We start from the raw sequence: 24,819 nt of genomic DNA, 5'->3' as shown, positions 1-24,819 counted from the left end.
TAACTGCAATGCTGCTTTACTGTCTAAGTGTTGTGGGTTAGTGCATTTCCCAGGGATAACAGTTTTAAAACAGCCTTAAATTTGATTTACAACAAAATTTGATCAGAGCCTTGTGGTTGAAATATATCCCCATTCTGTATCGTAAAAAGTACGAACTGTCTCATTCTTCACCATTATATATTACTGTACAGTATATCATTGTAATATATGACTGCAATTACTTCAAAAAAGGCTTTTGCTAAGCAAAAAATGAGAATAATAATACTATTTATACTATAAACATTTTTTTTATAATTTACATATCTTATTAAAGAAAGAAGCAACTTTAAAAAATAGGTTAGTATTTTGCATATGGGTGACATTAATTGGTGTCTAATTTGGTGCTGGGTGCATGAGTTTACACTGCCCAGGGTGCTGTACCATCTTGTGCCTCACATTTCTGTGATAGGCTTCATGTTGCAATGGCCCTTACTAGGAATAACAGGCTTTCCGTTTGCATACTGTTTTTGCATACCTAAAACATTAGAGAAGAGCAGTTCACTTTCAAAACGAGCATAGTTTATTACTTCTACATTTAAAAACATACGAAACAGGTTTGCTCAGTTGTTTCCAAATGGCACACACTGGTTTCAAATTTGAGAAATGTACAGTATGTAGGAATTATGTAAAGGGTCACCTACCATCAGTACCAAATGCGTGCCGTCTATCTCCAATTCTGTGTTCCTATCTCATTCCTGATCCTAAAGTAGTTCATGGGTTTGACTTAGCAATATTCTTTACACAATATTCTTAAATGCATTATTATAATTGTGACATTAGTTCCTTAAAGGTAATACATATATACAATATATATAAAATATATTGTAGCATTTTGTTTTTTAACACTTTACTACAACAGGGGAGAAATGCAAATGCCTATACTTTTCATAGGCTACTTCCCCAAGTTCAATGACTTCAATGTCTTAAATTACAATTAACCCAGAACAAAATAAATCCCATACTGTAATTACAGTGACATTTTGGGAACATGCAGCACATCACATGTCACTGAACCACAAAGTCCTGGGACTGATACAGATTATGTGACTGTTTAAGCATTTCCAACATTTTAAAGAGCCTTTTCTATTAACTGACCTTAATCTGGACAGTTCATTTTCTAACAAGCAACTGAAATCTCATTCTCTTGAAAGTTCCTGAAACTTCCATTTCCTATCTTGCAAAAAAACACACACACACGCTAACAAAAGCATCCAAACAGCACTGCTACAGAGAATTGTCAATACAGTTTATGTAAATACTATATAAAGGATATTCTTGTGAAGAAGTTATCTAGGTTCTTGATATGATGCCATGAATCTGTAGGAATATAAAAAAGACATTTTAGAAATCCCTTTAAAATGTGTCTAATACTATGCTAGTTGTGCATTCCATCACAGAGTAGTCTTTACAGAGTAATATCCCATTGGTTCTATATACTGTACTGTACATCTGCTTTCTCACCTTCACAGTCAAAACATTCAATTAATATTTTAACAATGCATTAGTATATATTAAGTTTAAAAATACTTATAAAATACAGCACTGACTGTAATGGCAATGTAAAATCCACACTAGGATCTTAACATGTTGCATTTAGTGTTTCAACAACAGTAGAATGTTCAGAGGCATTCACTTTGTAGGTTTAACTAAACATCAACTTACTGATGTTTGTAGAAGCTATTTTTGCTTCAGCAGAAAACAATCGATGAAAAATCTCAGAAAATCAAATGAAAGACACAGCCCACAATCTAAAATGTAATCTACAACTAGCAAATGCTCATTGCAAAATTCTGTCCACTATTGCTCAATAACTGCAGAACATTATTAATAAATCGTATTTATGCACCCTGAGTAGATCACTGCCACATAAGTAATGTGGACAAGCATTATTTGTAGAAAATTGTTCTTAACATACTGCTTAATGAAAATGTGCTTTTTACATTTTCATTAAACTAATTCCATATGCTGAAAACAGAAAGGGCCTCTCTGGGCTAGAATGAGTGATGGTCTTTTCCAGGGCCCTAAAGATCTGCAGTTAACTCCCACAATAATTAGTCACAAACATTACAATTATATAAGGGAAAATTGTAATACATTGTACAGTAAAGTGATAAACATATTAAAATGCTAATTGTCATACTAAAAAGTATGAGAGGTAACAGAGTTTTATTTTATCAGAGCTCTACGGTACCTTTCAAGCCTTCTGGTACATGTACTAGTAAGTCCTCTTCCCCGGGCGGCGAGTCTTCCTCAAAGTCCTCTATCCGCTGGTACTCCTGATACGCTTCAAAATTAGCCATTGTGCTTCACATTCTCCCTGGCACACTCCCCAGACTCCTGTCAGCAAAAACACAGCACCACGAGCAATGAAGAGATAATTAAAAAGACACTCACAGTTGATGGAGACATTCACAAAGTCAATACAGAAGATTTCTTCAGAATAAAGACTGAAGCTCGAACAAGAGGATACAAGTGTAGACTATATGTAAGCACATTTAAAACCAATAATAGGAGGCAATTTTTTACTTAAAGGGTTGTAGGAGCTTGGAACAAGCTATACAGCAATGTTGTTGAAGCCAATTCCCTACCTTCTTTCAAGAAATGGATAGATGAGATCCTACTACCAGAGACAGGCCTAATAGCACCCTCTCATTTGTAATGATTTTTATGTTTTTAATAATCAGTCAATATCACAATGACTAACATAGGACAGTATGATTATAACAAGATGTGCCTCTGTCTTTTTTCTAGTCTATGTGAGCCATATACTAGAATATTTTATTTTTATGGATGCTGTCTTATTAAGCACACAGCACAGGATTCCAAATACTGAGGATATGGAATAGCACAGATTCAGCAATATCGCTAATTAAATGTTGTTCATCTACTGTAAGAGTGTAACTACTGTGAAATACATCTGCTTTACAAAATTGCTTATAATTGCTTATATGAAGCAATTTTGCATTGTCTTTCAGATATGAATATAAAAGGGAGACAACATTAAAAGCAAAAAATAATGCTTAATATTAGATAATGCTAGAATATTGTAATCTGACTTATTATGATAGGCTATTTCCCATCTTTTTTCATGTCTCTTGTGAATTCCTAAGTGTTAGACATTCTGCTTTTATATGCCATTGTCAACTGTAATAAATTCACCCCTACCAATCTGCTTTTAATTTACAATACTGTGCTGCTTTTTGGTTAGGGCTGTCACTGGTTATAATGACAAAATGTTGAAAGAGAGTACGTGACAGAATCTTAAATTCACAACAGATGTCCTTCAGGTCTTTTTACTAACACAGAACATTTCAGAATTATTCCATAGCAAAAGAAAAAGAGAGAGTTCAACAGGCAATGATTAAGAAGAGTTAGCACAGCCATTTTCAAGACATGTCACCTCAAGCCACCTGCAATAAATCAAGAGACAGGTACAGTATATACAAATTAACACAATAAACAAAACAAAATCAAAAGTAAGATTTAAGAGGTTTTGAAAGTGCTGACTGACTTGCATCTAATATGGACTCTGAAAATAATGTCTCCCAGGGTTTCAAGCCTGGCATTGGGAACTGAAAGAAGGCCAAAGAGTTCAAAGAGTGTTAAAGAGCTAATGGTGTAGGAGGTCACTGTCAAGTCAAATGGGTCAAACCATTCAATTAACCATTCAAGTAAAACCATGAATTTTACTATGAAATGCAAAGGGAGCCAGTACAAAAAAAATGAAAATAGCAAATGCATTAGTGTGCCTTTTAGTTTCAGTTAAAATCTTTGAAGCTGCGTTTTCAAATTTGCAATTTAAGAACATGTGGATCTACCAACAACCATTTCTTTGCAAATAAAAACCTGGAAAAGACAAAAAACGTGCATCAGTTTTCCTTCATTACATTAGGAAAGATATTAACAGCTACAAGCCATGTTACAAAGCTGGAATAAAGACACATTCACATCACTGCTAACATGAGTTTCAGATCAAGGCTCAGATCAAAGAGGGCACCAAGATTTTTTTGACCCGAGAAACTGGACTGATTACAAGACCATCAGACTACGGTCGAGACAGTTAGAAGAGCTGATTAGAAGATTCGGTCAGCCTAATTTCAGTCTTACCTTAAATTTCAGTTTGTAACTTCAGTCTTGTCAGATACTGTATGTCACTGCAATCGTTCCATTAATTTTTAAAACATCACTGAAGCAGTGTGACAAGACATAACAGTGAACCTAAATTTTAGTGTCACCTGTATTGAAATTAAAGGGGGAAATGTAACGCTATTTTTATATTTTGGTGTTACAGAAAGAATCAGTATTTTAAACCTTAATGAAATGTACACAGTAACTTGTAAAACTTCCAATTTACATCACAAAATAGATAAAATTTCTAGGTATTAACAGCGTCATATTGCTGTCATTATCTGTGATTAAGAATGAGGCAACAAAACACCCGGTTAGGTGAAACAGCCCTATTACATTGTAATCAAGCACGTGTGTAAATACATCTCTTTTAATCCAATAATAATATGGCTCTCAGATTTGAGATCGTTTTTCCAACATATACTACTTATTTGTTAACTGTGCATGCAGATCACATTGGATGCAGATCTGTGGTGAAATGTCTGCTGCACAATCTGTGCTTATCCGCTCATACATCATATTACTTTAGTCATTACAGTGACTAGTGAGCAGGAAGGGTCCCTTCACGTCGCAATTCGCGCAAACTCTCGCTCTCGCCCATGACGAGACCAGGGTTTACAACAACAATGGTGAACATACAGTACTTTCACAAAATCCACGATTGTATGCGCAATTCCCAATTTTTAATTTTTTTATAGTGTCAATGAAATCATTTTGTTAATTTTCTTAAAGATTAATAACTGGTCTGAGACACTGGGACTGCAAGTTCCCTCTAAAACTGATTCCATTCCAAAGAAGAATATGACCAACGATAAGGTTTAATGTTACAGGCATTTATACCATAATAGATAATTGTACAGCCCCTGACTGTTCTAAACACCAGTACACAAAGAAGAGTTTTGAGAGAGTCGTGGTACAGTAGGCCACATACTGTACACTGAACCTAAGCCCATCTTTGAGTGGGAGGTACAGTACAAGTATGCGAACACTTATGTAGTAATGTACACTTATGCCCTAATGTAGTAATTAAATAGCAACCTAAGACGTAAATGGCCAGTTTAGAAAACCAGTTCAGGATGTCAAAGGAGGCACCAAGGAAAGAGGAGTAAAGAGAGGGTTATGACCTGAGCAAAGAATGGGAGAATTGTTTTTCTTTTGCAGCAAACTGTTCATTCTGTGAAAATGAAAGGAGTTCAAGCATTGTTGGATTTTGTGAGTTATTTCTGATTTTTTTCTGTATGCACTGTATTGTATTTTTAAGATTTTATAATTATAAGGTGCTTTTACTTATTTATAATATTTTGACTTGCATTTATATCCTCCTCGAGAGCTCAGAAAGAGTAACATGCATCTTTGATAAACACATTTCTCTAACAAGCTATATGCTTTGATTCAGCTTTGAACTAAATTCAGCAAAGACCATAGACACTGGAAATGGCCCATACTAATTTTGTTCTGAAATCAATTTTCCACTTTACAGAACTTCCTGCAGCAGGAAGGCAGACATGTTGCAAATGTCTTTCAAGGATTCAGTTCATATCTTCAGTCTCTTTGTGCACAATGCACAAAGACCAGAGAACGAGCTCTCTCTCACTTCTACACTAAAGCAAATTTGATAAACCTGTGTTTAGAACAGGTGTGAAGCAATTGGGAAGGAGCAGGCATAGCAGGTAGCACTATAATCTTTGAGCAGGAAGCAGTTCAACATAAATAGAGTACAGTGCTTGTCTGCTCTGGGTAAAACTGTCACGTTTCTGGAAGAGGAATCTGCTTATAATGAATTTACAAAACTACTTCCAAGTGAATAACAATTACTCAGATTAATAAACATGAAAACCTAGAAACAAAATCATAGCAGTTGTAAATTAGCTGTAGTGTAATCAATTGCCTTCCAAATTACAAGACAAGCTAGCCTCCACCTGTGTTGAAGTGTAGTGATTTATTCTGATGATCATCTGTTTCTGTAGGTCTCCTCCATTGGGTAGTGCATCTCAACATAAAGAGTAAACTATGGGCAGCAAAGGGGTTTGTAGACTTTCTATAGGCACTGTAAATCTGAAAACTCTGTTTATGTTCGCCAAGTGTAAAATCACAGAGAAGACATGCTCACTGGAATGTAAATGGTTGAATTCCAAACAGTTATTTTTTGCTGTTTACACACTGGAGCATTGACAAACTGCCAATCCATCTGCACTACAAACAAACAAAAAATATAATCTCCCATAATTGAGGTTTAAGTGAGATTATGTAAGAGGCTCCAAAAAGCTGTTTTAATAATGATAATAATGTTATTTACTTGGTTTTTACTGTCTCTTTGTTGTTACCGGTCAGATTGACATTTAAGATTTAAACATACAGTACACCACTTCAGCAAAAATGTACATTCAAGTTTCTTTAAGGCTGATTGCAGGTGCTCCAATAGATTAGACGAGGAAATAGTGCTGTTCAGGCTTCAATATAAAATGAATTTCATTTTCCTTCAATTTTTAAATTCCCTGAAATATATTTTGAAAATTTTCCAGCAGTAATTTTACTACAATAACTGGTAACAATTTTAAATAACCTATCCAAACAGGAATAATGAATCATCTATGGCAATTAACATACAGAATACAAGAAAGAAGCTCAGATTCATATACAAAAATACTGAATAAAATGTTTGGCAGATGATTTACTCATTGGTACACTAAGTTACCATACTTATGATGCAATTTCAGAACACATGTTTGTAACCATATCACATTATGGGCTGAGAGCACATACTAGGGGAGGGGAAAATGACTGCTGCTAAAATAAAAAAAAAAACACTGTTCAAAGCCACTTTAGTGGGAATCCACTACGTGCAATGTCACAGTCTTATGTACAAGAAAATTAGCAAGTAGACATTTTTTTTTTCCGTTTGCACCTTCATTGACTAAAACAGCAAGTTAAATGTTCACAAGGAATTATGATGTAGCTAATGGACTGCAGCTTGAAAACTGCCTCGTACTTTTGATTAAAGTGTTCATTTTAAAACATATTTAATAACTCTATTTAAATGATCTATTTGACTACTGCAGCCCTTTGCATATAAAAGTACTCTCTGTTCTCAGTTTAAAAATGTACTTCATTTAATATTTCACTCTGGATTCTGAAAAAGTCCTCTGGGTTGAGAACTCTCAATATTTGAATTAGGCCTCCTCATAGTCTCCTATGACTAAACTTTTTTCGTTCTGTCAGCCTATCATAGGTAGGACAATCCTTTAAGCCTTGAAGTGTATCTGGCCACTATTTTTCAAATGGAGTCTGATAAAGCAACATCTTTTTTTGGAATAAAATGACCAAAATAATACACAATATCCCAAATTAGGTCCTAATTTTGATTGTGCAATTTAAACTTGATATAAATGCTACACTTTTGACTATATATCCTGACATTCTGTTTACATGTTCAGCATTTTCTGCTTCCTCACATTACCTAGAAGTAGCCGATTGCAACACAGACACCTCAGTCATTTTCATATACTGTATAGCTACTTCTATCTTAATATTTCCCATCTTACAGTTTCTGTTCTTGCTGCCTGTATGTAACACACAACACTTGTCTACATTAAATGACATATGCTAGTTATGATCTACTTAAAAAATGAGATGAAGATTCAAGTTTTAGTCCTTGGTTTGGTCTCTCATGTCCCCTCCATCTCTCTAAATATGAACAAATGTGTGTTGTTTTCTGCAGATTTATACCCTAGTGGATCATAAAGTATAGCGGCATGAGACATACTGTATTTGAACTAATGTCTTCTACATAAAAAGGACTACTCTTTTTAATATGCCAACTGACATTCATGTTGTGGATTAAATGAGAAGATGCCAACAGACTTTTTTAAAAATGGGACTGTTTTAGAAACAATTTAGGGATTTATTACAACAACTTCTATGTTGTGATTGGTCTAAAAAGCTTTAGAATATTTATATGGTGCCTTTGATGGTACATCATCTCAAACACTTGAATTATAAAACAATTAAATAAAAGTGGCAAGTATTCACACATTAAAGCAGTAAATTAAACAGAGTTGAAAAACTGGAGTATAAAAGTGAGCTATAAATCAGGATTTGAAAGTCCTGACTGACTTACAAGATCCAAAATGGGCTCGCGCTCATGGAGCACAAGAACAGAAAACCCAGTCCCCTAGACCCCTAGTGTCTGGAGCCTCACATTAACAGAAAGAAGATTGGAGTCTGAAGAACATCAACAATCTGTAGGGTTATAGGGGTTTAACAGATCACTCATGTAGCCAGAAGCCAGTCAAATCCAGCTCTTAAAGGTGAGCAGCAGTGTTCTGACACGTCTTTTGAAATTCACAGGGAGGAAGTGCAGGAATGATAAAACAGGCAATATATTCAAATGTATTTTCGCTAAATCCAATTTAAAAGGCATTAACATTATTTCAAAAACATTAAAACCAAACCACTTAACATCTTAGGAAAAAAGGCACAGAAAAAAGGGTAAACCGATATACAGTATGTACTGAAGCTTTGGTCCTCAAATGCCACCGCGTTCATGCTGCATCTTAAGGACATGTAGAGATAACAAAGGAACACATCCGACTTGAATCGTGATTAGATGCATTTCTATTATTTTATTTATTGTTGGGATCTCAAGATGTGCCTGTCTGCTGTAGCCAGACGAGGCTCAGTTCAAAATCATAGGCTGAATTCTGAAGTACAATTATTTCGTAACTTGCCATCTGTGCATACATGTACTCATCCTGTGATGTGTTTGCGTCATCTCGTATTTAAGGACAAAAACAAACCCACTGGAAGACAAAGAAAGATCACTGCTTTAGATTTTCCACTTGCTTAAACACTTAATCACAATTAGCATTGCTGATTCGCTTTAATTACACTTGTACTAACGCGGCAATAAAGGAAGCTTGTTGTACAGCGGCCAGTTGGTAAAAAAAAACTTTGCGAATAAACGGGTAATGAAATCGTCTATCGCGATTCGTTAAAGCAACAGAATTTCGTCTTCGACTGTAAATGCAGTCAGACGATTACACCGTGTTACTTTGTTAAGCAAACAGCTTTAACTAAGTTAAACGGCACTGTAATTTTGTTTCTCAGAATTGACAACAGACCTGTCGATCTCATGGGCACAACAGGAACAGCATGTGCTGGTTTTCTTACCTCTCTGACGCTGCTGCTTCTGCCTTTGAAGTTGCAGTTTTTTATAGGTCCTCGCTCATTCCTTTCCTTCCGACACGTTAGTGTGCTCTTGCTAAAAACAGTTGTGTACAATGCGGGATAAGAATGTACTGTCACTTCAGTTTTGAATCACCAAGACAAAGATTTTAGAACCACTTTCTGCTGCAACACAAATGTCAACAAATCATCATCTGACGTCACTCGGCCGTTATAGGGACGTCACTCATTCAACCTTTGAACCAATCAAACAGATGGCCTCTTTCATTCTCATGAAAGGCATAAGGAATAACAAAAAATATTTTTAAAAGCAATAGTAAAATGTTAATATTACAGGGGGAAATGTTTTAAATACTACTGTATATAAACGTGCCTTTATTTACATTATTGTACATTTTAATTTTCATAGGCAATAAAATGTATGATAATGTATCAGTCATCTATGAAAAATAACGATGTTAGAAAACAAAACTCATACATTTGCAGATAACAAATGGAATTATGGGTAAAGTAAGATGTCTGCTCCCTTATACAGGAAGATCTAAATGAATAAGGGTTTTGCTTCAAATTTATAAAGCTTGAATACAGAATAATTGAAAGATGTTTTACCTTTTAGTAAACAACAATGTTAGTAGCAGGACAGCTGTTCCTCTGCGTACTTTCTATTTTCGATTCAACAAAACGAGATATTTAAGGAGCTACAATAGGTAAGCAAAAGGGAATTTGATTTCTTCGCAGCGTATCTTGGGAACTGGTGTTTTTTATTGTTTCTGTCAAGGTTTGGGCACCAACAGAGTCAAAAGAAAGGACTACAACTCCCAAAGACACTTGCCTCAATTACAAGCATGTACGGTACATTGGGAAATGTTTGCCACTTTTCTAAACGGTGTTTTGTGTTTTATTTTTAATGTTTGCTTGAAGGTTTCATTCTTTTTTATTAAAAAAACAAAATTTCAAATGTAACTCTAACTCAAATATGCCACCATTCTCAATAAGGAAACGGTGCCTCCAATTTCCCCCAGTTGTGTTTTTAATTGTGTATTTGTACTTGTTATTCTGAAGTTATAAAAGCAGTGTGTTATTATAGCAGTGTGTCACCTGATGGAGAGATAAAAACAAATAATTGCAGCCTGTAACATGTAGCGTTATGAATTTACAACAGCACCGCGATGTTCCCTTATAGTGTATGCGTTTATGATTCTTGTAATTATTCATAAATAAAATAAAAACGTAATTTGAAGGATCCTGAAAATTTCAAGTGTGTGGAATCCAACTGTATAGCAGTCTCTTGAAGTTTATTTTATATTTTATGTCCCAATTTAGTTACTGCACAGTTTGGACTCAACATACCAGTCGAAGTAACTGTAAATTATGCCCCTGCAATACCTTGGTCCGCTTCTGGCATCAGGCTCGGAGAGCCTTCAGAAAAGCAGCTGAACAAAAGCTGAGAGCTCCCAAGACTCACCAGGCTCTGGGCTTTGTGGTGGGTCCAGCAGTCCTCACCTTCTCAGCGAGGCTGTACAGCTGTGTTGCCTACTGTCAAGTGGACCTCAATAATAATGAGTTGTCACAGCCAACACACCCTCACGAAACTGAACCAGAGTTCAGTTGGACAGTGCTTTGGAAGTTTCTTAGGCCCCAGCTGTTGGCACTGTTGGGTGCAGTTGCTGTAAGTATGAACCCCAAAAAGCTGTCTTCTTAGAAGTGAAGTAGTTTTAATTAAGTTGTTAATTTCTACAGTTAATACTTCCTGAGTATTGTCTTCTTCTTTCAGAGATGTAAAAGAAGTGGAGGGTTTCATTACTTGTTTTTTTTTTGCTATATATTGCATACAGTTGATGATGACAAGTTGATAGTTTTAACAAACTGTACATTGACCTCAGTGATAAAATGTACTCTACATGCCCATGTTACCATTTGGGTATTTAATTATTGGTTGTTAATTAGTTTTGCAGAGATGACAACACTGATATAAATGGATCAGAAGTGTTTTTTCACTTGATGCAATTAACTCATTGAATAGACTTGCGGTAATGAAGCAATATTGAAGCTTGTTATTGTCAAGTTTGTGTATTTCTTTCTAGTTGGCATTTGGTGCAGCAATCTTGAATATTCAGATCCCCCTGATGCTGGGAGATTTGGTGAATGTGGTGGCCAGGTATATGAGAGACCACATCGGGAACTATCTTAATGAAGTGAAGCGTCCTGCCATAAAACTGCTGGGACTTTATGGCCTTCAGGTAAGCTGTCTAATTGTGTTTGGCAGTAGAACTGGTTGTGCTGTAGTTTGTGTGAAAAATGTTTATATATTTTTGTTTTTGTATGTGTGAAAAATATTATATATTATATAATGGATGTTTTAGTGTTTGGTGTTAGTGTAATAGTGTACTGTAATACTGTCTTCAGAAATAGCTGCAGCCTCTGGCATTTACTGTACTGCAGTATTTGACTCAGATTTTACACATCAAGATCTAGGAAGATTACATGTTATATCCACTACAAATTAAAATAACTCACAAATGTGGATCTTTTTTCTTATGTTTAAAGACATGCAAAGTTTAAGCCTTTCCTTAAGCACAGCTGTTTTTTTCTCTCTATTGTACAGTAAGATTTTACCATTCACAAATGTTTGGTGCAGAGAGCCATCACAAATAGCCACATTTCATCTAACAAGTTCCACCCCTATACCATTGCCTAATTTACTATAGTATATAGTCTGTATGGTAAAAAGACATAAGTAGCCCTCCTTTATATGATAATTAAAGTACCATATGCATTAAAAGTTAAATAACCCTGATTAACTAAAAGAAACTAAATGTTACATTTTCACATCCCTGGTTTTGCTTGGTTGTAATACACATAGACCGCGTATGACTTTCCAGTGTGATCTTAACTCGGCACAGTAGTTGGTGGATTATTGATCCATGCATCTTATCCAGACATTTTTTTAATGTAATATAGCTTTGTAGCTTGATCCATACGTCCACAAAGTACTGGGTAAAGAAGTGCCTCATGTTTTCAGTTTTAAATGCTCTTCCACGTAGTTTCCACGTGTGTCTTTGTATCAGGTGCAAATGGGATATATAATACAGTACGATACAATACAATAACTCAAAACCTCTTTTGAGAGTCAGACTGATCAGACTAGAAGAACCACTGGATCTAGGTTTCCAAAAAATAATTGATTAGCTCATAATGAGAGACTTTTTAGTTTATCTCTCAATCATAGTGGTAGAATTCAGAATTCTTCTCATGTTTCCAGGGGCTGCTGACCTGCGGGTACATCATTCTGCTGTCCAGGGTGGGGGAACATGTTGCTGCGGACATGAGAAAGACTCTGTTTTTGTCTCTGCTTAGGTAGGATTGTAGCAAGACTTAAACTAGCCTTGAAAGTTCCTTAGTGGTTACTGAAGAGATCTTTCAAGGAATGCTCCTTTAGTTGGATTTCTTTCAAACTGTTTCAAGCTTAGTTAACTAGTCATACAGTACATACCTGTACTTTCTCTTGTGTTTCTTCTCTGTAGATTAGCAAAATGGTTGTCATGTTTATAGCATAATTACATTGTAAGTTAGGATTACATTGCCTGTTGTGTTCTGAACTGCTGTTGTTAACATGTGAGCTGTCTTAAGTTGCTTGCTAATACAGCTTCATCACAACACATCACTAAAACCTATTCTGATACTATTGATTGGGCTATAATTTATAGTTTAACTTTCTAGAGGAAGACATCCAATTTGTTAAGTCATCTGGTATTATAAGTTGAGGAATCATTTCTGTTTCTGAGTTACATTTAGTTTATACTGGTACATAGCAGTTAAGATTGGATATTGATGTCCTGGTTTTCAATAAAATATAACAAACCAAATGATTGGCAGCCTACTTGTCCACAGACAAGTGATGATTGAGGAGGGGTAGATTACCAATTCTCATACTGTATATACTGTACATGAAAAATACTCATCAAGCTTGTGAAACAGGTGGAGCAAGTCTTGTATGTGCTTCAATAACTCTGAAACTGTTTTGCACTAATGTTAATAATTCTCAAGCAAGTAATGTAAATTGCTAACTCCACTTGTTATAATCTTTATAACAATGGAATACGTAGCTTACCAACATTATTTACATAATTTACTGTACAATATCTCTCTGTATCCATAGTGTCTTTATACAGTTTTAAGTCTTAGTAGTTCATTTTATTTGCATGGCACTCACATGTCAGTGTGTGCTAGGCTCCTTGATATATATATATTTTTTAACTTATTTAACTTATATACTTTTTGTCTCTTCATTATCATTACTTGTACAAACGCTTATTATGATGATGATGATGTTATCCGGTCAGTCGGATCCGACTCTCGGCGATTCTATAGGCCATCTCTCGCCACGCTTTCCGGTCTTAGACTTTCTCTTTCAGCTGTTCTATGCCTAAGCCAGTGTCTATTTTGATGGCGTCAAGCCACCGCGTTCTTTGGCGGCCTCATTTTCTTGTTCCGCTGACCATTGCAAGCATCATTGCTTTCTCCAATGAATCTGATCGCATCACGTGACCAAAATAAGTGAGCCGGAGTCTGGTGATCTTTCCCTCAAGCAAAATTTCTCCAGAACCTCTTTATTGGTGACCCTTGCTGTCCATGGTATCCGTAACAGTCTTCTCCAGCACCATAGTTCGAAAGCTTATTATACATCTCCTATATTTTATGTCACATGGATAAGAGCACCACCTAAGGAAATAATAATGTAACTGGAATCACAGAAACATACTGTAGATAATAGAGACTAATAATACAATATTAAACATCTTAGAGACACAGAAATATGGAAGAGTACTTCCATATTCCTGTTGTAAAATTCAGTAATTACTCCTGCAAACAAAATTACAAAAATACAAAAATAATAATCATAAAATTCCAAACTTAGTAGATTCTTATGTGAAGTTACTAGTCTAACATTTTCATTAACTATTCATTTTTCTTCTGTTTTTTAGACAAGATGTAGCATTCTTTGATGCCAACAAGACAGGGCAGCTGGTAAACCGTTTGACTTCTGACATCCAGGAGTTTAAGTCTTCATTTAAACTAGTCATCTCACAGGTATGGTGAATAGCACATCTCCCCCTTTTTGCAAACGTGAAAAACGCAGTGGTACAGCTGCTGTTATTTGCCACATTTACATTGCATGATTTCACAGATCACAAAGAGAAGTGTGAGAAATTCCTTCACCTGTTCAACGAATGGAGAACTTTAGGTAGGTCAGACTGTGCAAACATATATTGGAGTTTTGCCAAGATACCAGGGATACACCTACTGTATTCTCTTCTGATGACCAAAAAGTCAGCACCTTTTTTTAACTTCTCATTTAAAGGATTGCGCCTTCTACAGACCAATGCCACTAGTCACACACTAGGGCATGTGTTTTTTACTGTAAATTCTGGTTCAGGGGGAAGATTGCCATCTTTTCATCCACCAACTCAACTTAGAGCAGCAACCTTGTTTTTTTGGGGGGGCCTTAACGTCTGAGGTCTGACAAGATCAGGTAGTAATGTTAATTTAATTGACTAGGTTATGTAATATATGTAAACATGCTAAAACAGCACTTGGGATCACGATAGTGATATAGCAGTTATTTTAATACTCATGACTATGTGAATAAACTTCAGCATAAAATGAGGAGTAATTAAGGTATATTACTCATTAATGTAGGTAGAAATTTTAGCTGCTGACAAGAATGGCCAAACCAATTCCACCGTATGCTGATTGGAGACACTGTTCAAGCTACCATCCTTTAGATGAGATCAAGTGGAGTTTACATTTCTAAAATACTGTATATGGTTGTATTGTCTGGCCCTGCTATTTCTCTGGCTGGTGTTGTTCATCTGCAGCTGTGTAATGGCTACATTTCTGAGATGAATGGTTTGAGTCTCCTTCTATGTGTAATGTGCTTTGTGATCCATCCATTCATCCGTGCATTTTCGAACTGCTTCATCCAATCCAGGGTCACGGGGGAGGGGAGGGGACAGGACACCAGTCCATCACAGGACAGACACACAGACACACACTCACAGCAGGGCCAGTTTTACCAGAAGCCATTTAACCTAGCAGTTTGTCTTTTGTCTGTGAGAGGAAACTGGAGCACCTGGATGAAGTCCACATGAACATAGGGAGAACATACAGACTTTCTTGCAGAGAGCACCCAAGAAATTGAACCCAGGGCCCCTGTGCTGCGAGGCAGCAATGCCAACCACTGTGACCCTGTAATAATGGATTTGTGATCTGTTGGAATGAAAAGTGGTATAGAAATGTTATGAATTTTTTAGCAGTAATAATTTGGCTACTCACTAGTTTTTCAACTAAGGTAGCTATTTTTATCACAAAACTGTAAAAGAATTATTTATTTAAAAAGTATTGACTCTTATTAGAAATTATGATTATGGTTTAACTCACACCTATCCTCAAGCCTTGGACATTTCCCATGTGCTTAGAAGCCTCTTTCCTCTAAATCCAGTGTTGTTGTGATTCTGCAGGGTTTGCGCAGTACCACACAGACAGCGGGGTGCTTTGTGTCCCTCTACCTGATCTCCCCCAAACTCACAGGCCTAACCCTAGTGGTAATGCCGTGCCTGGTGGGGGCTGGGGCTCTCATTGGATCATTCCTGCGACGACTGTCCAGAAAAGCTCAGGAACAGGTAAACAGGGACAAATTATTGGTATTATTATTAAGCCTAATTTTACATGTAAAAATGTTGTAAAATTTTGTAAAATGTAAAATGATACTACGGCCAGTATTGGCAGTTTAAGTCCTTGAACACTAATCCAGCATCACTAATGGGGTGATTTAAATTGTGCTTAAATCATCACATTAGTAGGTGAATGTTTGAAGCCAAGAATGGCCAACATTAAATCTAAAGCTGCTTATTATTTTAATTTTAAAATGGCCCTTTTAAGTACTTAATTTAACAATACCCTTATTTAGTGGTCGAAATGAAATAAATCAAAGCTATGAAACTGTGACTCTTCAGGACAAAATCTGGCCACTCCTGTACATTGTTATAGGTGTCTGAGTTAGTACACTCCTCCACTTCTGTCTTATCATCCATTAAGAATTAATTGACTGCCAACAAATATGAAGTGTGGAGTATGGAGTATGTGCTGTTTGTTATCGCTTTGTTATTTAGTGTTTCCCTCTGGATATGCGTTTTCCACAGGTTGCCAGAGCTACAGGAGTGGCAGATGAGGCCTTGGGCAATGTTCGCACAGTGAGAGCCTTTGCCATGGAAAACCGAGAAGCACAGTAAGAAGGACTCTTGTCATTTTTATAATTTTTTTATTTATAGTAAAGCCACATGAGTGGAGTGGAATTTTGGCCAGTTTTTCTCCATCTCAAGCATCATGAATCAGCAGTCCCGCTACCATTGTGCTTTTTTACTTGTGCATCTTGCAGGCTGTACTCTGCGGAGGTTGACAAGTCATGTGACATGAATGAGGCTCTGGGAATGGGAATTGCAGTGTTTCAGGGGCTGTCAAACATCGTCCTGAACTGTAAGTGAGATAAAGCAAGTCCTGGGAATGCTCAAAATAAATCAGAAGCGTGTGAATCATGTTATTGGTAGATCAGCTGAGAGCTGAGAATAAGGCATGACCAAAAGAAATAACAAATAAATGGATACAATCTTAAAATGAATGGCCAGTGGACAATAACCGATTCTTACAAACAATGCTTTTCGAATAGTAAATGAGAAGAACATGGTGTAGTTCTTGAGTCTTTGAATCTTGAGCTCTAGATGAGCTGACTTGGCCATTATAACTTTTTTTAAAACAAAATATGCTGGTATGTTCTATCAGGTTTTCTTTTGATACTATAAATAAATAATTTTAATTATACAGTATCTCTCTGTCTTTGTGACTATATTTCTTTATTTTAATCTTGCTATTACTCTGATAATCCACATTGTTAATATTTGTCCTATATTACCCTACTGTGGCATCTGCTGATGTTTGCCTTTTTACACTATTTGGTTTGTGATGAGTATGATCACAGGTTTACAGTGGTGCAGAAATAAAATGATGCCAAATGGTCACAAAATCTGTACTTCAGGACAGTGGCCAATCTAGAAGGTACTGTAGATAGCTCTAAATAAACCATCTAAGCAGTTTATATAACCATTATACATTGGTAGGTTAAAAACCAATGGTCACCATCCAAAGAGGAATTACAATGTCATCAAAAAAATTGAATGTAATCAAAAAATGTATCATTTAGTAACCTGCTCTCATTTTGTGTCAGGCATTGTGCTTGGCACCATTTTTGCAGGTGGAGCCTTAATGGCTGGTGATGAGATGACCCCTGGCGATCTCATGTCTTTTCTGGTTGCTTCGCAAACAGTGCAGAGGTTAGCTGGCCTCCTAAGGTCCTCTTTCCTAACTTGATCAATATTATTATTATTTTATTAAGCAGCCATACGTTCAAGGGTGAAATATCTGTTTTATAAAAGAAATATAATATTTCATGTACTTATCACTAGTAAGCTGATCAGAAGAGCAATCCATATAGATTTCAGGCAGATAAGGTATATGCTCTCTATATGCAAATTAGTGAATCAGATTTCTACTTTTCAAGTATGTTTTAAGTGACATACTGTGGTATGAAGTCTTCACTTTTTCTTAATTCAAAGCATTGATATTATCTGAATACTGCATTGCTAATAATAGCCATGCTGTCTTGAGAAGTAAAGTTTATTCCAAATGTTGCAGTAATCATAACATATCTTGTTTCCTGTGTAGGTCCATGGCCAGTATCTCTGTCCTGTTTGGACAAGTGAGTATAAAGTTTACAAGAGGTAGCGGGGCAATTTTATATGACAATGTACACTGCATTTCTTGAGTGTGTTTGAGCACCAGATTACTGAGCTTGCAGTTAAATCAATGAATGAATTCAACTGTGCAGTTGAAGAGAAAATGTATAAACAAGATATTTATTTAGAAATGTCCTTTCTCTTCTTTATGTTTATATGCTTATAATTGCTACTGAATTTGGTACTGGTGTTGTTTTGTACTTGTGTTGTACAGAGGATATGTTTAATAGGACTGTTACCTACAGTATGTGTGAGTGTGGTTGTCAGTTTGCTTCTGGACTGTGGTGTGGCTATAATTAAGCAATAAGGCATGAGAGGCCGTGCTATATCGTGAGTATAGTCACATTTAAAAGACGTTGTTAGGCCCAAAGCGAAGTGGAGGATGGGCAACCCTTTTAACCCTTTCATTCATGATAGAGCACAGGCCTCAAGTGCCTTATTGCTTTTATAAAACAGTTCTCAGATATGAGCCTTAATGCATGTGTGTTCCACATCAGTTCCACAATCAGTGTCATCATGCCAGTTTAGGAGACTTCTAACTTGTACCATACTGGAGAACATGCTTCTTTATCAAAATTTTACACAATTAATCACACTGTGGTGCACATACCAACCAGCTGTTAACCCCTTGCACACAGGGGAGCAAAAGGACGTGTAGGCAGATTGCTGTAACCTGCCAATATTTGAGACACTCTTTTAACACATCATAAGCATCACGTTCCTGTAGGGAAGGTTTAGCATCAGTTGGAGGAGAGGTGTGTCCCTCACAGATAGCATCATATGCATGTGTTCCTGTGAGATCGTTGACCAACTAATCCTACCCTACCCTTGGCAGAGTTCAGCCAGTTGTGGGCCAGCTCTTGGGGACTTCCAGACACAGTTGGCTAGTGACATGATTGAGGCTCGAACCTGCGATTGTAGAGCTTATCTTTTAATTGTGAGCACCTTTGCTGGTTGTGCCACTCAGGAGGCCCTGAAGAATGTGTCAGAAAAATTCCAGGAAGGATCTTCCTGCCTTTTGAAAGTTAACCCATATAAGCAACCCTTTTTCCCTTATGAAATACAGTGACATTTATATTTTGTATGGTTTTATATGGTGACTTAAATATACCTGGTCATGTATGGGCTGGCCATAAAATGTTTTAGAAGTTAGAGCTCAGAAATTGGTTCATGTCTAGCCAAAGAAGGAAAAAAAATAATGGCTCCATTTTGTTTCTTTATAATGCAGCTCCCTCTGTTTTTCAGGTTGTACGAGGTATGAGTGCTGGAGCCAGGGTGTTTGAGTACCTCACACTGGAGCCCACCATTCCACTGAATGGGGGAGCCAGAATCCCCTACCACTCTTTGGTTGGTAGGATCCACTTCAGAGACATTTCCTTCAGGTGAGGCATCAAATGCTGCTCAGAAAAGAACTTCTGCCACGTACAGTACAGTATGTGTACCCTTAAAACAACAAAAAAAAGTATCACCTCAAAATGGAAAAAAATAAAGCAGAGGGACAGGCTTTGTTGCAGTTTATTCCCTGAAACCACATTGCCCAGCGATTTAAATGTACACACTATAGTCCTTGGCTCTGGGTTTATACTGATGCAAATTTTGGCAGATTTGAAAACTGATTTTTTTAATCTCCCTGGTGGTTACTGAAACTCATGCTGATCCACTCATAGAAATAAAAGAATGATCTGGGATCACCCAGGCTGGCAGAGGAATGGAAGGACTAATAGTTATCTGATGTAATTTCTTGTTTAGCTATCCAACCAGACCAGGTCATCAGGTCCTGAAGAACTTCAGCCTGGTCCTTCCCCCATGTAAGACGGTGGCCATTGTAGGAGAATCTGGAGGAGGTAACAGTATTTGAGGTGTTTTTTTGTTATTTTCTGTTTGATTTTATTAACGCATCAGCTCAGCACTATAATATGCATGAAAGCAGACGGGATGGAATACTGTAATTCTGAATAAACAATAGTTATTTGAGAAAAAAAAGTCAATTAAATGCATAGATTCAATCATTCTATTATTAATGAAACTTGTTGTAGAGATTTTGACTTGCACTCCTGATTGTTGTGCTTAGTTATGGTGTATTTAGGATGAAAAATGCAAAGATTAAAAGCTGTTATTTAGACTTCTTTTGTTTTCACTAGAAAATATTCTGCAGCAAAGTGATGTATAAATGAACTTGTATGCACTCTTCCCCAGGTAAATCAACAGTGGCAGCTCTGTTGGAGCGATTTTATGACCCCAGCAGTGGTGTTGTCACACTGGATGGGCTGGACATCAGAACCCTTGATCCATCCTGGCTTAGAGGACAGGCTATTGGATTCATCAACCAGGTAACACATCACAAGAAATATTCCAGAAAGAAAGTCATTAATTAAATTATACACACAACATATTGAGCAATATCAGCTTTTCGGAAAGATAGTACTAGGGCTACTGATTTCCTTAGACTTAAAGTATTCTTTAGAGAAAAAGGTCTGCATACTTTCAGTTGTATTTGAAATGCATGTGGGAAGCCGCCCATGTGGCTAGGTCCTCTGTGTTTGTGTTTATGTTCATTATTATAGTGCACTACAGACATTTATAATGTTTTAAGTAATTTACAAGCCAGAGAAGAAGAGAAACAAAAAAGGGTAACCTGTACTGTCCAATTATATCCTAAAAGATATTGCAGAGATATACTGTAAGCAAATGATATTAAATATTCCTGAAGGTTGTCTATGACCTATTTCAAATGTTCCCTTAATTTCTTAAACATTTCCAGGAGCCTGTTCTGTTTGGAACGTCTGTCATGGAGAACATCCGCTTTGGCAAACCTGAAGCCACTGATGCTGAAGTCATTTCTGCCGCCAAGCAAGCAAACGCCCACAGCTTTATCTCCAATTTCCCTGATGGCTACGACACAGTGGTTGGTAAGCAAAGTTAACCAAATTTAAAACGTATTGTGATTTTTAGTTTTGACCTTTTACAAAGGGTGAATTTTGTCTTCAGTCTAAATTAAAACTGTTATCCCTCCACACAAACACACAATGCTTCATGTTCTCTGTTCACTTTTAAGTTGGATTCATATCTAAATCTTTCATGAAGAATATTATTTTAAAATAATGCAGTGAAACTAATACAGTTTGGGGTTAAAGAATTAAGCTGAAATATTATACTTATATCTTATAAATCAAATATGTGATGTTTTCGGTGGCAACATTGTTTCTGCCCTACTGCACTGTGGCCTTGGGTTCAATTCTGGGCCTAGGCCTGTGTTCATGGTTTCCTCCATTTATTCTAGTTTCCTCCCACAGTCCAAAAACATACTGGTAAATTAATTGGCATCTGGGAATTGCCCCTAAGCATAAGGGTCTGCGTCTGTCTGTGTGTCTACCTTGTGATGGACTGGAATCCTGTCCAGGTTATACCCTGCTTTGCACCTGTTGCTTGCTGGGATAGGCTCCAACTCAGATCCCCCCACTACCCTGAATTGTAAGCAGTTAGAAAATGGGTGAATGGATGAATCATCATAAGGGAATTAAACTAACAGTATATTTTTAGACTAGTGGGAGGAAAGAAGAGCACCCAGAAGAAACTCACGCAAACCTGGGGAGAACATACGAACTCCACGCAGATAGCACCCCAGCTGCCGAACTGAACCCAGAGCAAATGCATTGCGGGGCTGCAATGTTAACCACTGTGCCATCATGCCACCCTTGTTTATGATGATGATAATGATAAATATGGATTCCAGGTGAGCGTGGAGTGACATTATCCGGGGGACAGAAACAGCGCATTGCGATAGCCCGAGCCCTCATTAAGAACCCCAGCATACTGATCCTGGATGAGGCCACCAGTGCACTGGACACAGAGTCGGAGCGGGTGGTGCAGGAGGCGCTCAATCGGGTCACCTCTGGCCGCACGGTGCTCATCATTGCTCACCGCCTCAGTACCATCCAGGGAGCCGACCTCATCTGTGTGCTGAGCAACGGGAGCGTCACGGAGGTAAGAGGGGCAGAAAGTTTCTCAGTAGAGGTTAACAAAGAATAAAACTGAATTGCACTGTTCTTTTTAGCTGTAGACCTGGGGGATCAGTGAAGACTGTAATTCGGGATACAGGAGATACCGTATTGAAAAAATGAGTACTTGTTCCCAAAAAACTGTGTTCATGGACAAGATAACATATCTTAACTAAAGGATTTGTTAAACATCAGGGTTTTTACAGAATAGAAAGACAAAACTAATTCCTAATTTCAGGGACATGATTAATTTGTGATTCTAATATCAAATATTGTCTTAAATCTGACAAGTTTATACTTCTAGAACTGAGAGGATCTTTAATATTCTCTAAAGACTGAAATAAATGTTCTCTTAAAACAAGATTGTACTGATAGGCGTAAATCCAAGAATGGCTGTTGGATTCATTTAATTAATTAGAAGAGAATTAGTTTAAACCTTAACTGCTTTAATAACCACTTTCAGTCCAGCTTTAGACTGAACATTGTGTGGTTTGCTTAATGTCTTCATCTTGCAACACTGAAAAAGAGATGTTGTTCTTTTTTTGTCTTTCCTAAGGCTGGTACACATTCTGAACTTCTGAAGAAAGGTGGACTGTACGCAGATCTGACTCAAAGACAGAGGACCGAGTGAAAGAAATGAATCTAAAGTAGCATAGTCTACAGAAGATTTTAATCAACAGTTGTTCTTTGTCTTTGCCTTCTAAATCAATTTCTTTTCAGATCGATTTCACTTACTGACAGTTCATATCTTACAATCTTGTAAGAAATTATTGACCATGATGGGAAAAATCCGAGCAGTAAAATGTCTACCTGCTTTGAGAATGTTTGTCCAAAAATGCATTTTTCTTTTGGTTTTGAAATATCATTGGAAATGTTTGAAGATCTAGTTTAATGTGAAATTGGCTTTTACTGATCTGTAGATAATCATGAGGTTTAAAAGTTTGTACAATACTGATTATAATTTTTGAACTATAAAAGAAGGTATATCCCTTAAAAGCAGACAGCGATGAAAACACTACAGGAGTTTGTCAGCAGTAATTTATGAAAACCATTGAACAGGAGGAATTATTGCTTGAGTTTTGCTTTATTCTTTTGGATAATTAAACTTGACAACTTTTTCAACCCTAAGAAGTTAGGTGTTGGAAAAGTATAAAATGATTTCTCTGTTTCCTCTTTGACTTTGTATTACATTTACAGGACCATCGTGTTTAAAATACAGTAATGATATCTTGAAGGACAGGAAAGTATTCTACCTTAAGGAGTTAGAATTAGCATCTACGTCCACTTAACAGACCAATGACATAGTGTGTGTACAGGACCTTGCAAAAGTATTCAGACCCTTCTTGTGGTGTCCCATTTTGTGAAATAAAAATGGATGTACAGTATACACATTTTTTAAGCTCTAATTTTTAAAAAATCAGTGCTGATACAGCAGATGTTTAGGGTTAAGATAAGCTACTGTAAATGTCAGCAAAAACTAAAACAAATAAATCTTAAACATATTGATTGCCTAAGTATTCAGCCCCATGAATTCAATATTTGGTGGTAGCACCTTTTGCAGCAATTCTTTTGCAATTGCAATTCTTTCAATTATCCTGCTGAAAGATGACCTGTCATCCAATAACTTGTTTAAGTCTTTAGTAGATTAAGGCAGGTTTTCTCCTAAGATTTGCTTGTGTTTTGTTCCATCTATTTTTTTCTTCACTCATCAGTACTCATTTTGTCCTATCTAAGCTATTGAGCTTTGCAGTTCTTTCAAAGTTGCCATTAACCTCGTGGTACAGTAGCATCCCTTGCTGATCTGCTCAGTATGAAGATACAACCTGATCTCAGAAGTTCTCTGGGTGGTACAAGGTGCCTTCCATTTCTTGATGATTGAGAGACTTTGATTTTTGAACCCGTCTCCTGATCTGTGTTTTTCAATGACTTAATTCCCAGCTTGCTTTTTTAGCTCCTTAGTCTATAAAAGGAGCTATAAAGTCCTTTTTGAGTTTGAGTCTTTTGCAAGACACTGTATATGGGGTAAACTCATTTGGAGTTTGCCTTTCCTGACTAATTATTTGGTTGACTGATGTATTCCCAAAACCAGTGCCTCAGTGTGGTTACCAGGGGCACTGTGCTGATGTTCCAGCAGTTGCAGTCCTTTGGATGAGACCTTAAACTGAGATCCTGATAATCATTCTTCTTCTTCTTCTTCTTCTTCTTCTTCTTCTTCTTCTAATTAATTAATAATTAATTAATAATTAATAATAATTGCTTGCACTTATATAGCACTTTTCTGGACACTCCACTCAAAGAGCTTTACAGGTAATGGGGTCCCCTCTCCACCATCACCAATGTGTAGCCCCACCTGGATGATCTAACAGCAGCCATAGCAGCCACACATCAACTATAAGTGGGGAGGAGAACAGAATGTTGAAGCCAATTCATAGATAGGGATTATTAGGAGGCCATGATTGGTAAAGCCCGAATGGGAAATTTGGCCAGGACACCAGGGTAATACCCCTACTCTTTTCAAGAGACGCCCTGGGATTTTTAATGATCACAGAGAGCCAGGACCTTGGTTTTACATCTCATCCAAAAGACAGTGCCTGTTTACAGTATAGTGTCCCCATCACTAT

General features: G+C 36.8%; 2 protein-coding genes across 2 annotated transcripts in view; one reads left to right on the top strand and one right to left on the bottom strand.

The window, feature by feature from the left end:
- atg9b (autophagy related 9B) overlaps positions 1 to 9,570 on the bottom strand; it is a 37,494-nt gene extending 27,924 nt beyond the window's left edge. The window contains exons 1-3 of the mRNA XM_088643068.1: positions 9,337 to 9,570; positions 2,231 to 2,376; positions 1,313 to 1,356 (exon numbers count right to left, since the gene is read on the bottom strand). Of these exons, the coding sequence (XP_088499194.1) occupies positions 1,313 to 1,356; positions 2,231 to 2,339 (153 nt within the window). The 5' untranslated portion in view covers positions 2,340 to 2,376; positions 9,337 to 9,570. The remainder of the gene's footprint in view (positions 1 to 1,312; positions 1,357 to 2,230; positions 2,377 to 9,336) is intronic.
- A 258-nt stretch (positions 9,571 to 9,828) lies between these two features.
- Positions 9,829 to 23,585, top strand: abcb8 (ATP binding cassette subfamily B member 8). Its single transcript, XM_088643069.1, has 16 exons — positions 9,829 to 10,058; positions 10,675 to 11,020; positions 11,436 to 11,591; positions 12,614 to 12,708; positions 14,337 to 14,442; positions 15,873 to 16,034; positions 16,554 to 16,639; positions 16,790 to 16,887; positions 17,633 to 17,738; positions 18,130 to 18,163; positions 19,446 to 19,582; positions 19,950 to 20,044; positions 20,397 to 20,530; positions 20,962 to 21,109; positions 21,934 to 22,184; positions 22,755 to 23,585. Exons 1-16 carry the CDS (start codon positions 9,952 to 9,954, stop codon positions 22,827 to 22,829), a joined length of 2,136 nt encoding a protein of 711 aa, XP_088499195.1. The 5' UTR covers positions 9,829 to 9,951; the 3' UTR covers positions 22,830 to 23,585.
- The last annotated feature ends 1,234 nt before the right edge of the window (positions 23,586 to 24,819 follow it).

The sequence above is a fragment of the Lepisosteus platostomus genome, chromosome 8, assembly GCF_059453375.1.
Source record: "Lepisosteus platostomus isolate fLepPlt1 chromosome 8, fLepPlt1.hap1, whole genome shotgun sequence".
Taxonomy (NCBI): Eukaryota; Metazoa; Chordata; class Actinopteri; order Semionotiformes; family Lepisosteidae; genus Lepisosteus; species Lepisosteus platostomus.
The sequence above is the reverse complement of the archived record's forward strand: the minus strand, read 5'-3'. Positions and strand labels throughout refer to the sequence as shown.